The sequence below is a fragment of the Arachis hypogaea genome, chromosome 7, assembly GCF_003086295.3.
Source record: "Arachis hypogaea cultivar Tifrunner chromosome 7, arahy.Tifrunner.gnm2.J5K5, whole genome shotgun sequence".
NCBI classification, from domain to species: Eukaryota; Viridiplantae; Streptophyta; class Magnoliopsida; order Fabales; family Fabaceae; genus Arachis; species Arachis hypogaea.
The window spans coordinates 21,243,982-21,255,935 of NC_092042.1; the positions used below are offsets into that span (position 1 = coordinate 21,243,982).

At 33.4% G+C, this 11,954-nt stretch overlaps 2 protein-coding genes across 3 annotated transcripts; one reads left to right on the top strand and one right to left on the bottom strand.

Moving 5' to 3' along the window:
• Nucleotides 1–3,376: 3,376 nt before the first annotated feature.
• On the bottom strand, nt 3,377–6,911 carry LOC112702753 (uncharacterized). Its single transcript, XM_072199270.1, has 7 exons — nt 6,509–6,911; nt 5,661–5,923; nt 4,857–4,901; nt 4,539–4,642; nt 4,255–4,301; nt 4,078–4,137; nt 3,377–3,701 (listed from the first exon to the last, which is right to left on the bottom strand). Exons 2-6 carry the CDS (start codon nt 5,910–5,912, stop codon nt 4,106–4,108), a joined length of 480 nt encoding a protein of 159 aa, XP_072055371.1. The 5' UTR covers nt 5,913–5,923; nt 6,509–6,911; the 3' UTR covers nt 3,377–3,701; nt 4,078–4,105.
• A 1,315-nt stretch (nt 6,912–8,226) lies between these two features.
• On the top strand, nt 8,227–11,704 carry LOC112702754 (uncharacterized). 2 transcript variants are annotated; one of them, XM_025753911.3, is made up of 2 exons: nt 8,227–9,542; nt 11,186–11,704. In XM_025753911.3, exons 1-2 carry the CDS (start codon nt 8,757–8,759, stop codon nt 11,237–11,239), a joined length of 840 nt encoding a protein of 279 aa, XP_025609696.1. In that variant the 5' UTR covers nt 8,227–8,756; the 3' UTR covers nt 11,240–11,704. The 2 variants fall into 2 exon arrangements, with proteins under 2 accessions (XP_025609696.1, XP_025609695.1); XM_025753910.3 differs by having other exon boundaries at nt 11,191–11,704.
• The last annotated feature ends 250 nt before the right edge of the window (nt 11,705–11,954 follow it).

Genomic DNA, 11,954 nt, shown 5'->3' on the forward strand with positions numbered 1-11,954 from the left:
TTGTCATATGTAAGTTTTTTGAAATTGTTCTTGTGAGAATATTTTTTATCAATGTCTAAATTTTTTGTTAAACATTAGTGGTTGTATATTTCAAAATGAATACTAGCAAACTAAAGTTAATACTCAAAATGATCCTTGAAATTTGACATTGGTCTCAAATTGGTTCTCAAATTTTTAATTGACACAAATTGAACTCTCAAATTTTAAAAGTCTACTCACATTATCCCTTCTACTTATTTTTGTTAATGGCATATTTAGTTAGAATGTTAAGTGACACGTTGGCTAATAGCTAGTTTGATAACACTTATTTGACATGATAAAAATTATCATAGGCTCAATTTAGTCCCTTCTAATAAACTTAAAATCCTAATATGAGAGCCAAATTTCCAAATTGATATCATTATTAGGTGTTGGAAAAGATGTTGAAAAATATCAGCTAAGATTCTGGGAGCTGCAGCAGGTCTCATTCACATGAAAGTTTGACAAGGAACCCAAATCAAGCTAAAGCTGGAAAGGTTCCATACTGGTGCAGTTGTGAGATGACTTCAGTTCTCTCTGGTCTAAAATAGAAGCAAATCCAAAGAGATCTTTTTTTGGATGGCCAAACTATAGTGTAAGTTCTTGTACTGCTTTCTTTTTTAATTTATCCTTTTTTTTGTAATGTATGCTTAATTTATTCTTATAGTTTTTGTTGTGACAGACATTTGGAAAGAGATGTTGTAGGTTTTGTGTATCAACAAATAGTGAAAAAGAAGAAGAAGACATGATTGGGAGAAATGAAGATAAAAATAGTGTTGAGTATTAGAAAATGAATGCGGATTAGAGGATTAGTGCAATTGAAATTGAAATTAGGATTTTAAAAGTATTAAAATGTATTTTGAGTTTTTCTCTTATTTTGTTTGTGTTTGTAATAGTTGGATATGTTTTGGGTGTATGAAAGAAATGAATAAAATTTAATTAACTATGTTACAAATCTTCTTTTTTAAATTATGTAATTTACAAATCTGCTTTATAAATTAGAAGTGAGAAATTGTGATTGAACTTATAAATTAACTGAGTATATCACACATTTTTTACTATGATGTTTATGACCGTGAAAGAGATATTGTAAAATGAAATAATGAATACAAGAGTAAACATAAAATTGGCTAAGTATATTATAAATCTGCAAATAAGATTAATGAACTAACGTGTCATATATACCAAATTCTCAAATTGTAAAATAAATTATAACAATAAACCTTCAATCTGAATTTATAAAGTAACTATAGTTATGACAATGAATATCCTAACATATAGAATAAATCAAGAGTGATGTCTAAAATATCATTATTACAGACACAAAATAAAATGATTATTTAAAAATTTCCAAAACGAAGTCCAATATAAAATATCACAAAAAAAAAACAACCACTAATATACTCATAAACAGTCGCAAAACAACCTAAAACACAATTTCAAATTATATTTATCAATTTCAGCTACACAAGATAATATAAACTGATCTTTATTTTTTTTCTTGGTGGTTTGAAACTTGGAGTCGAGACAAATTTCATAATCCTGGCCAACTTTAATGTTGTCCCAAAATTAGCTTCTTGCATTGGGTCCACACACGGAGTTGCTCTTCTTTTAAGCGGCATCTTATCGAGCTTTGTGATTGGAGGTGGAGGAGTTTAGGAATAGATTTGATGGAAGTACCTACATGTAAAAGTATTTGATTAATTAGGGATAAAAATGTAAAATTTTAAAAAAATAATTAATTAAATTGTTATATAATGTTATCTATTCTATAATTTCTGATTATGAATAAGTGGATTGGGTGAAGTCAATTTCTAAAATCTATGGAGCATCAACAATTTGTGTATCAGCAGCTACCGCAACATCATTTGATTGGATTTAGCTACAACAGTTGCAGCAGCAGCAAGAGCATAGGCAATATCGCGAGCTTTTCTATGGGAGCAGCTCTTTTTAGTAATTTTTCAGTCAAAATATATCAAATCTATCTTCATCTAGTCCAGGGACGGAGCTACATACATAGAAAGGGAGGCAACGGCCCCCTAATTTTAATTTTTTACATGTAAATTATATGTAAATTTCAGTTTAGCTCCCCCTTAAAATTTTATTTTAGTATTATTTTATCGTGTAAATATTTTTGGCCCCCTCTAATATTTCATCTAGCTCTGCCTCTGATCTAGTCCACTCAACTCATTTGTATTGTCCCTTTCGTAAATCACACTGTCATCCTTCTTCATAAAAAAATTGCATTCATGATGATAAATAATAATTATCAAATCACCCATCTACAAATAAGGTTCAAACAATAAACAAATTAACTTCAAAATTTAAAACCTTTTAAATTATGCATCAGCTGCCTCCATATTAACATTCAATCAATTTTTTTATGTTTTTAGTGTAGAACTACACTACTGATCTATTTTAAATTTTAGAACCAAAAATGTAAAAACAAAATAAATTAAAAATATCCCAACACAATAAAAATGAAGCAAAAAATTTATATACAAAAGTGATCCTTTATAATAACTACATAAACAACCTTAGTTATATATACATATATTTTTATAGGACAAAATTAAGAACAAAAACATACAATACAATACAAAACAATACCACTTCTAATATACATGAAAGAACTTAAAACCTTTTAGTTCACTACAAGAAACATTGTTAAAATCGACGGCCAAACCGACGGCATAGCCGTCGATAATATTAAATTTCGACGGCAAAATGAACGGCGGAGGTGGTCGCTATAAAACTTGTCGATTTTTTAAAATTCTAATAAAATCGACGGCTTGCCTAGCCGTCGATAATAATTTAATAAAATCGACGGCGTTACTGTCTATAATATGAGTTTGAGAATTTTATATTCTTACTAAAATCGACAACGTTACCGTCGATATTATTATATAAAATCGACGTCATTTTGTCGATATTTGATTCAATAAAATCCACAATGTTTCCGTTTATAATATGCTTACTAAAATCGACAAAGCCACCGTCGATATTTGATCCAATAAAATCGACACACTTGCTGTCAATTTTATTATTTTAGAAATTGACAAATTCTTTGTCTATATCTGGTTTTTCTTGTCTATTTTAAAATTAAAAAGCGACAACCATCCTGTCTAGATATCTTAAAAACCAACAATCAGATGCAGTTGATATATACACTGATTGCAGCGGCGTAAAACTCTTCGAAGTTCTTTTTTTATATGAGAGTGCCTCCATTTTAACATGGAACAGACTACAATACTAAGGCAACAATGTGGGATTAGGACATTCAACAATTAACTAGGCCTTATCTCATTCGGTAAGACTGGAAATTTCTACACAAGTCAAATAATACAATTGAGGAAGATTAAAAATTAAACTGTCAATTAAACAATTGATCTGATAACACTCCTCTTTTTTTTTTTACATTGATCATGTCAAGGAAAAATGCATAATTCACACGCATTGCAAAACAACAAGACAATGTGTAATTTGACCATTACAAATTTCAAAACTTTAGATAAATTACATGCAAAATATAAAAGTTATTCACTCCTATATCAAACATCCTAAGTGAACTCCATAGAAACCTCACTTGCCTGCTTACCAAATAATGAAGAAATCAGTGACACAATGTGCTCCTCTAATTCCTCTTGGTACCTTTCTTTCTTGTTCTTTTTATTGACAGGAATCTGAACAACAAAGCACACAACCTGAATTTCAGTCCCATAGACCCATATTTTACTAAGGTAAAAGCAAGAAAGTCAAGTACTAATAAATCACAAATTAAAAATTCTTAAATTATGTGCAGCCCTCTGTACTTCGGTGAAGAAATGGGACTCAAATATGGAATTCGTGTAAATATAATAAGGCATTTCAAACTCCTTGATATTGGCCACATACTTTTGCATGCTTTCAAATTTAGGACTCATATAACAGAGGGCGGCATAGTTGATGATCCATCAGTGTCAGCAAGCTAAGATAAATAAATCAGATGATGTGCAATGTTCAATTATTAAAGGAATACAATTATAACGCAACAAAGGCTCAGATAAGGATTTTTTAAACCTGCTAAAGAAACTCTAAAAGATCAGCATCATTTAAGTTGACACCTAAAATACAAGGTACCTACAAGCAAATACATAACAACACACATCAGTAATATGTAAAACATGGAAGGCATTTAGCACTTCTTGCAAATTGAATTCAAATGTTGATAATAATAAATGATGGCTCGATGCGAACCACTATAAGTGTGACGGCCATTGTTGTCTGTTGAAACATCCAGATTCCTGCAAGGCAATGAAAATTATATATTAAAAAACCACATCCAACTGAATGAGTTTGATGTAACAAATTATTCTAGTTTAATTTGGGGCCAGGCAATAAGATGCACGATATGAGCAAATAAAGGCATTTTTTGTCTTGATTCGTTGCCAAAACAAATGAACGACTCATTAACACTATTCACCTTCTAAAACATTGATCTAGGAAGTATACAACTTCTGCAAGCCAGCAGACAAGCATACCTTTTATAAGGTTCAAAATGAACATGAATGTTGCACATCCAACCCCAATCTTTAATCTGTTCGCTATAACTATGAAGTAGTTGATAACCAATCTCTGGCAGCACCTGTATGATGCATCTTGCTAATGGTGTAATAATTTTAAAGATTCAGGGAGAGAAAAGAGTCTCATAGACCCTCTAATTCATAGGGTACATACCAGTTCCTGTTCAGCATCTAGATAGGTTATTCCTTTTGCTTCTTCAGATAATACATACATGTTACTTATTCTCATAAATAACACTGGATAAATTTTCTGACATTCACCACAAATAAGTTTACCTTTTGCCGCAATTCTTCCAGTCTGATTCTTTCATCTGCAGCATGCTGTAACAAAAGAACTATCAATGTTATACACAACTTACTACATCTGTAAAGTATAGTATTTTTTTTAAATCATTTAGCAAGAATTTAGGCTTGTGTTAAGCTGAAAAGATGCAAATGCATAACCCTAAGGCAATATAACTTAACTGTTGCTTAAAGGCAAATACAAGTACACGTAGAGGTGGACAGCCAAAATTTAAGATACAAGCATGAGATTTTCTAATAGAAATTCGGAGGTCAATGAGATTTCCATAGAAACTTATCATTTCTTTTGCTTATTTGATATTCAAATGTACTGTATCTGCAATAGTGTACAGCAAGACAGACTTGATCAATAACAGCAAGGGTTGCACTAGCCACAACTGGAATGAATTTCTTATCCACCTGATGGAGAACTTTGGCATCTTCAATGCATTTCTTACTGATTGCTTCAGGTATTAATGAATCTCCAGCAAGATGCATGCTTACAAAAGTTTAAAAGTTGATTATAAGATGAATGCATACAAAAGTTTCAACTATTAGCATAATCCAATTGGACTGAAAGTAAGCTTTTTCCACTAAAGAAGATGGTGCAAAATGTAAAGCTTCTACAACTCTTGCCTATGTTTTTTGGTAGAAATTGCTAAACATGAGAGAGTAACTTTCCGCCTGACATAGCACATTGAAGTATGCTACAGCAAAACTTCTATTTTAAAATTATAAATAGTACGCATTTGGCTTTTTTTTAGTAGAATATTTATGACCACGATCAGGCCAGTCAACCTTTGTGTCGAATATTGTTTCCGAATCAATAGCATCAGTAAATTCAAAGCCATTTCGTTTGGCATCCCTTGAAATATCGTAGACAAAGTCACAGTCATTTTCTTCCTCATCAGTAAGTATTGTACGATGAAGTCCAAGATCATTAATGTCAGTTGCATGATCACTACCCCATGCACTGGCTGGAGATGAGGCTTCTTGATAGACAAAATGCCATTCAGAAGTAAATAACTGATCAACAGTCCCAGAGTTCATTGTTTGTGCTGCTGAATAGTATGAATATGGAAGATCTTCAGCCACTGTTCTAGAGAAAAAATCACAATTTCTAGACAATTTTAATTTTTTCACAACATTTGAACAACGTTGAGCACCATATAATGGATACTCTTCCAATTAGCTAAAAATATAATGGATACTCTTCCAAAAAAAGGGCTAACTTAATTCAAGAATCTAAGAACATAGTTGGTAGCATTCAACAATTAGAAAAGGGGCTAACTTAATTTTAGCTGATATGAGCACAATAGATGACTAATAATTATGAACAGAATGGCCATGCAAGTTGCAAAGGTGCAAATTATTACTACATTACTACTACTTCATATTTACCTAATAATTTCGTTACAAATTGAAAGAAAGATCTCAGCTTAAATATGGACCATGTGAATATGAGAATCCACCACTAAGAGTGCTTCTGTTTCCACCAAACAGAGAAATAAAATGAGCTTCTGTGAAATTATGGAATTATTAAACTTAGTCTTAGCTCTTAAAATAAAATGGAACCAGAATAAACATGATGACCATGATTTCTAGATTTAAAAAACAAGATATTACAATTAAGTCATAGTTTACACCTGAAATAGGGGATTTCCAATTGAAACTGAAGATGGCTTTGAAAACGATACATGATTCTTGTGAGCTCGATTGAGAGAGAACGGAGAAGGACCAAAGTGGGAGGAGCCATGGCGGCAATAGAGAGAAGGAGCGACGGCGGCGCGACAGCAACGGAGCGACAGGCGGCTCGAGCAAGAGGAGCGACAGTGGCACGACAGCAATAGAACGCGACGGCAGCGCGAGCAAACGGAGTGACGGCGGCGCAACCGTACGCCGACAGAAGAGAATGAGGGTTGTTTCTGAACTTGGTGGCGGATTGGTGAGAAATACAGAAAAGAAAAGGATAAAACGAGGATTGGTGAGGAAATTGGGGGAAAATGGTGTTTCTGGACTTGGAGGCGGGAGGGGGCGCAGGGATAGTGTTTCTAGCAATAAAAATCGACAGTATAGTTGACGATTTTATACATTAAATCTACACCATTTATTTGATTTTAGAAAGCAATTTAAACTGTTCAAATTTATTGACAGAAACTTTGTCGATATTTTAAATATAAAAATAGAAGTTCGTCGATTTTAGAATAAAAGTATTTTCGCTCCCAGCTCGTCGATCCTATGACGGTAGTTAAAAAAGGTTTAATGCAACATAAAAAATCGACGGCTAGGCTGTCGATTTTATTAGTTTATTTTTAATTATCTGTTTTTTAAAATATCGACAGCAAGCCGTCAAAAATATCGACAGGAGAAATAGCCGTCAATTTTTTGCGTCAAAAAATACTTTTTCTTGTAGTGGTTGTTCATGGTTTATATTTGAATTTTTGTTACTACTTACTTTTTTTGTTATTTATATTTGACATTTGTCAAAAAAAAAGTCATTCTTTTTTCAACTATACCCAGCATTAAATCAAAAAGTGAAATCATTTATAAGGAAATACTATTATATAAAAAAGTGGTGAATTTCACTAATTTGAATGTACTTTTTTTAACACTGTTTATTATAACTAATTTTTCTTGAAAAAAAATTATCAAACAAAGATCTTAACTAAATTTATTTATTTTCACAATATACCTAATTCATTTGAGCATAAAAAAAGCACAAATTAATGGTCAATAAACTTTTATCAAAAAATATTGAATCCAAATATAGAATAGTGACATTATTAATCTTTTTTTTTTTAAAATAGTGGTGAATGTGTTTTTCCTCGTCCTAACAAAACGGAACGTGTGTGACGAGTTTTGCTAGAGGTCTATAGGAGCAACATTAATATTCTTTTTCATAGTACATGTGAAAGAATGAAAAAAAAAATTATTTTTGTTTGAGTATTTTGATCATTAATACTATTTAAATTTCAAATATCTCGAACTGTTTTAAGAGAGATTATATGCCAAAAAAATGACGTTGTTTAATGACTGACAACGTATCAATTAACATTTTAGCTAAATACATAATTAACAGAAATAAATAAAAAAATTAACGTAAATATATTTTTAAAATTTAAAATTTAAATTGAGTCCATTAAAATTTTAAAAATTAATTTAATATTTATATCAGTATCAAATTTTAACCCAACAGACTAACGAGAAAAAACTTAAAAAAAAATAAACAAACAAAAAGTAAAATTAAAATTAAAATTTTTTAAATTTTAAATTTTTATTTTAAAAAATAAAATATAATCTCTTATTATTTATTTTATAGATAAAATAAAAAAAAATATAAAAAAACTATCCAAAAATAAAAAATTATACTTTATCTTTTAATTCTACTGTTACTTGCAACAAAACACTATAATTATTCTTCTACCTCGTTGGGAAAAAAAAAAGAATACGATTCCCAACTTATTGGATGAAGTAAGAGGCTAAGAGCCCTAACGTACCAAAAGGAAAATAAAAGATTCAGAAAGTCTACGCATCGATCAGTCCATCACTTTCCAATTCCGCCTCCCATTCTTGACTTCTCTAAAACCTGTATCAAAGCTCACAACTCTGAAACCCTGCAAATCCAGAATCACCATTATCACCATCCATGGTAATGAAATTAACCCTATCTTAATCGTTTATGGCAATACAACAACAAACCAAAAGTCAAATTCAAACCCTACGCCCAATTACAGCACCCCAGATAACCCCACCTTCTAAAAATCCAATTTTTCACACACCAATTTGGATTCAAAACCTAATCACATAGCTTTCCCACTTTTGTTTTTTTAATTTTATTTTGTCCCTCTAGCTCAAACCCTAAATTGAAAAGGGAAAAGAAAGTTTCCCAAATTCATGGCCACAGACGCAACCGCCAAATTTCAAAAGAACCCCGATTTCCGGCGGGACTTCCATCCGCCGGAGAATCTCCCCGCCGCCGTAACAACCGCTGCCGCAGCACACGACGGCCTCCACTTCTGGCAGTTCATGATTGCCGGCTCCATCGCCGGCTGCGTGGAGCACATGGCAATGTTCCCCGTTGACACCGTCAAGACCCACATGCAAGCCCTCGGCTCCTGCCCCATCAAGTCAGTCAGCGTTCGTCAGGCCCTCCGTTCAATTCTCCAATCGGAGGGTCCCTCCGCTCTCTACCGCGGCATCGCCGCCATGGGCCTTGGCGCAGGACCCGCTCACGCCGTCTATTTCTCTGTCTACGAGACCTGCAAGAAACGGTTTTCCAGTGGAAACCCTAATAACCCCATTGCTCACGCTGCTTCTGGTGTTGTCGCCACGGTGGCGAGCGACGCCGTTTTTACCCCTATGGATATGGTGAAGCAGAGGCTCCAATTGAGCAATAGTGCTTACAAGGGTGTTTGGGATTGTGTTAAGAGGGTGATGAGTGAGGAAGGGTTTGGGGCGTTTTATGCTTCATATAGGACCACGGTTTTGATGAATGCACCGTACACGGCGGTGCATTTTGCAACATATGAGGCTGCGAAGCGAGGATTGATGGAGGTGTCGCCGGAGAGCGTGGATGATGAGAGGTTGGTGGTTCATGCCACGGCCGGGGCTGCTGCCGGTGCTTTGGCTTCTGCAGTCACAACGCCGCTGGATGTTGTTAAAACTCAATTGCAGTGTCAGGTATATTGGTCTATCAATGATTATTGTTATTGTTATCCCAAATTTTGCATTTTGTTTTAGTTTAATCGAGGTTGTTATTGTTATATGCTAAAATTTGTTTCTGTAGTTTACTATAGTCTGAATGGCATAGTGCATAACTGTAAGATTCAGTGTATGAACAAGGATGATGATAGCTTCACTGAAACAAGCACTCAGCAATTCTGAAATTGGTTTAAGCAGTTAGTAGTTTCCTGTTTTAGACTTTTTAGTACTAAAGCGTCATATTTTATGACGAGTCTTAGAAACCGCCTTCGCCTGTTTGCATGACAGATTAACGCTATGTATATCTGCCCTCTTTGGATCCCATCAGTTGGGAGCCTTGTGCTGTAGGCTGCCCTTTGGGTTTATTTGTTGTATGTAGAGGTATTGTATTGTTGATTATGTTGACTTTGACCATTGGTTGCATGTATGCATTAGCCAACTGGTTAGTATAGTGGCCTAGCTGTATTATTGATCTAGGTAACGCTACTCTGAATAATGTGCTCTTCCTAGAATTTATGTCCAGTTCAGATATGTGGAAAAAGTAGTGGATCACAATATTCTACAAGCTTGAGGGTGTGATAGTTAAATTTCTGGTATGGGGCCTAGATTTCTCATTTTTCCCTATCCTTTAGTTGTTAGAAACACCTGTTTTGCATAAAAAGGGGACAGTAAAATTGGCAGGAAAAAATGGTAATTGTTTTAATGCCATCTGTTCCTATGATTCCACCTAAGAAAATTTCTACTAATCATTCTGGTTTATGTTGTGGTGATATCGATTCCATGTGAAAGTTATTCTGCAACATCAATGAATAGTCCATGAAAAAAGTAGTCAAACAGGAACTACTTTGATTAACACGGGTAAAGGATGAGTTTAGATTACTTTAGGAGTACAACTTTGGATAGTCCGTTGTACTGAAATAGCAATTTATGTGTCTGATGGTACTAATTGATCCATGTAGACAACTTCATTACTTATCGATGCTGAGACTTGGTTGCGTTGCCTTGGAGTTCATAGGACATAGTGATGAGATTGTTGGGATGGTTACAGGTGACCGTAGTGGGTGTTTTGAGACTCAATGAGGATCAAACTGCTCCTAGATCTTGATTGCTTCAGAGATTTTTTTTGTCTGCCTGCCTTAACTTCATTTTTTTCCCTACCGAGAAAAGTGAGACTTTACAGATGATACACAAGTAGCATTGCATTAGCAAGAGGGTTACGGTCATGTTCAAATCTTGCATATGTGATGATTGAGTTGAACTAGAGTGTAGCTGAAGACATGGTCTATGATAGTCTACAGATTTGTCATTTCTTCCATTTGACTTTTTGACTTTTGATGCATTTTGTTTATTAGTTAAAATAGAATGACAACATTTTTTTTTGTAGATTAGCATCTTCCCTTGGCATATATTTTTTCGTTTTTCTAATTTGGTGTTTTGATCTAGTTCAGTTGATAGTTTATTTGGAAATTGATGGATTGTGCAGCAACTTATATTATATGAATGTTTGGTATCCATTGGCATATGCATGATGCCATAAATCAATTCAAGGGGGTGGTTGGATCATCTCTTTTTAGATGCTTTCATTCATTTTATTGGAAAGTTATCTTAACATCGGTCATTAGTGCAGGGTGTCTGTGGATGCGATAGGTTCACAAATGGTTCAATTCAAGATGTAATTAAAACCATAGTGAAAAAGGATGGATACAGAGGATTGATGCGAGGATGGATTCCAAGGATGCTGTTTCATGCTCCTGCAGCTGCTATCTGCTGGTCTACATACGAAGCAGGAAAGTCCTTTTTTCAAGATTTCAATCAACCAAAGGATGTTGACACTGTCACCTAAATAACACTTGAGTTGGAATAAAGCACTTCAAATATGACCGAAGAACCAAGTTTTTTCTAGCCCTGAATTGGATTAACCTATGAATGAAGAAACTATTTTATTGTACACAATCTCAATTTTAATAATGAAGTTGATCCTTTTTGTTGTGGTTTGAATTTTGTTATTGTCATTGGACATAACATTATTCTATGGATTACACCTTTACTTGAAATTTTGGCCTTGGTTTCATGACAATGTAAACTTATTTTCCATGAAACATTTAATAGAGAAATTAATAGATGTCATTTCACGTTATTTATGATTTCTTTTGTTCTCCACTTATTCCACTTGTTCAACTGTTATCTATGTTTAGTTATTACATTTATTGTGTGTAGACATTATATGTTTAAAATCATTTCAGTACAAAAACAGTTAACATTGCAAATTTGCAATAAGTGCATCAAATATTGGCAATTGTAGATGACAATATTGTAAACCTTTCAACTAAAGTATATCATTCATGTAAAGCATTTTCTTCAAAATCAGTTATTTCCATGAAATTCACAATA

Excerpts from the sequence above, each read along its gene's own strand:
- LOC112702753 (XM_072199270.1), bottom strand. The coding sequence starts at position 5,912 with ATGAACTCTGGGACTGTTGATCAGTTATTTACTTCTGAATGGCATTTT. Across the intron at positions 4,302-4,538 it reads CATTTTGAACCTTATAAAAG|GAATCTGGATGTTTCAACAG; the intron begins GTATGCTTGTCT and ends ATTGCCTTGCAG. Across the intron at positions 4,138-4,254 it reads TGGCCGTCACACTTATAGTG|GTACCTTGTATTTTAGGTGT; the intron begins GTTCGCATCGAG and ends ATTTGCTTGTAG.
- LOC112702754 (XM_025753910.3), top strand. The coding sequence starts at position 8,757 with ATGGCCACAGACGCAACCGCCAAATTTCAAAAGAACCCCGATTTCCGG. Across the intron at positions 9,543-11,190 it reads AAACTCAATTGCAGTGTCAG|GGTGTCTGTGGATGCGATAG; the intron begins GTATATTGGTCT and ends TCATTAGTGCAG.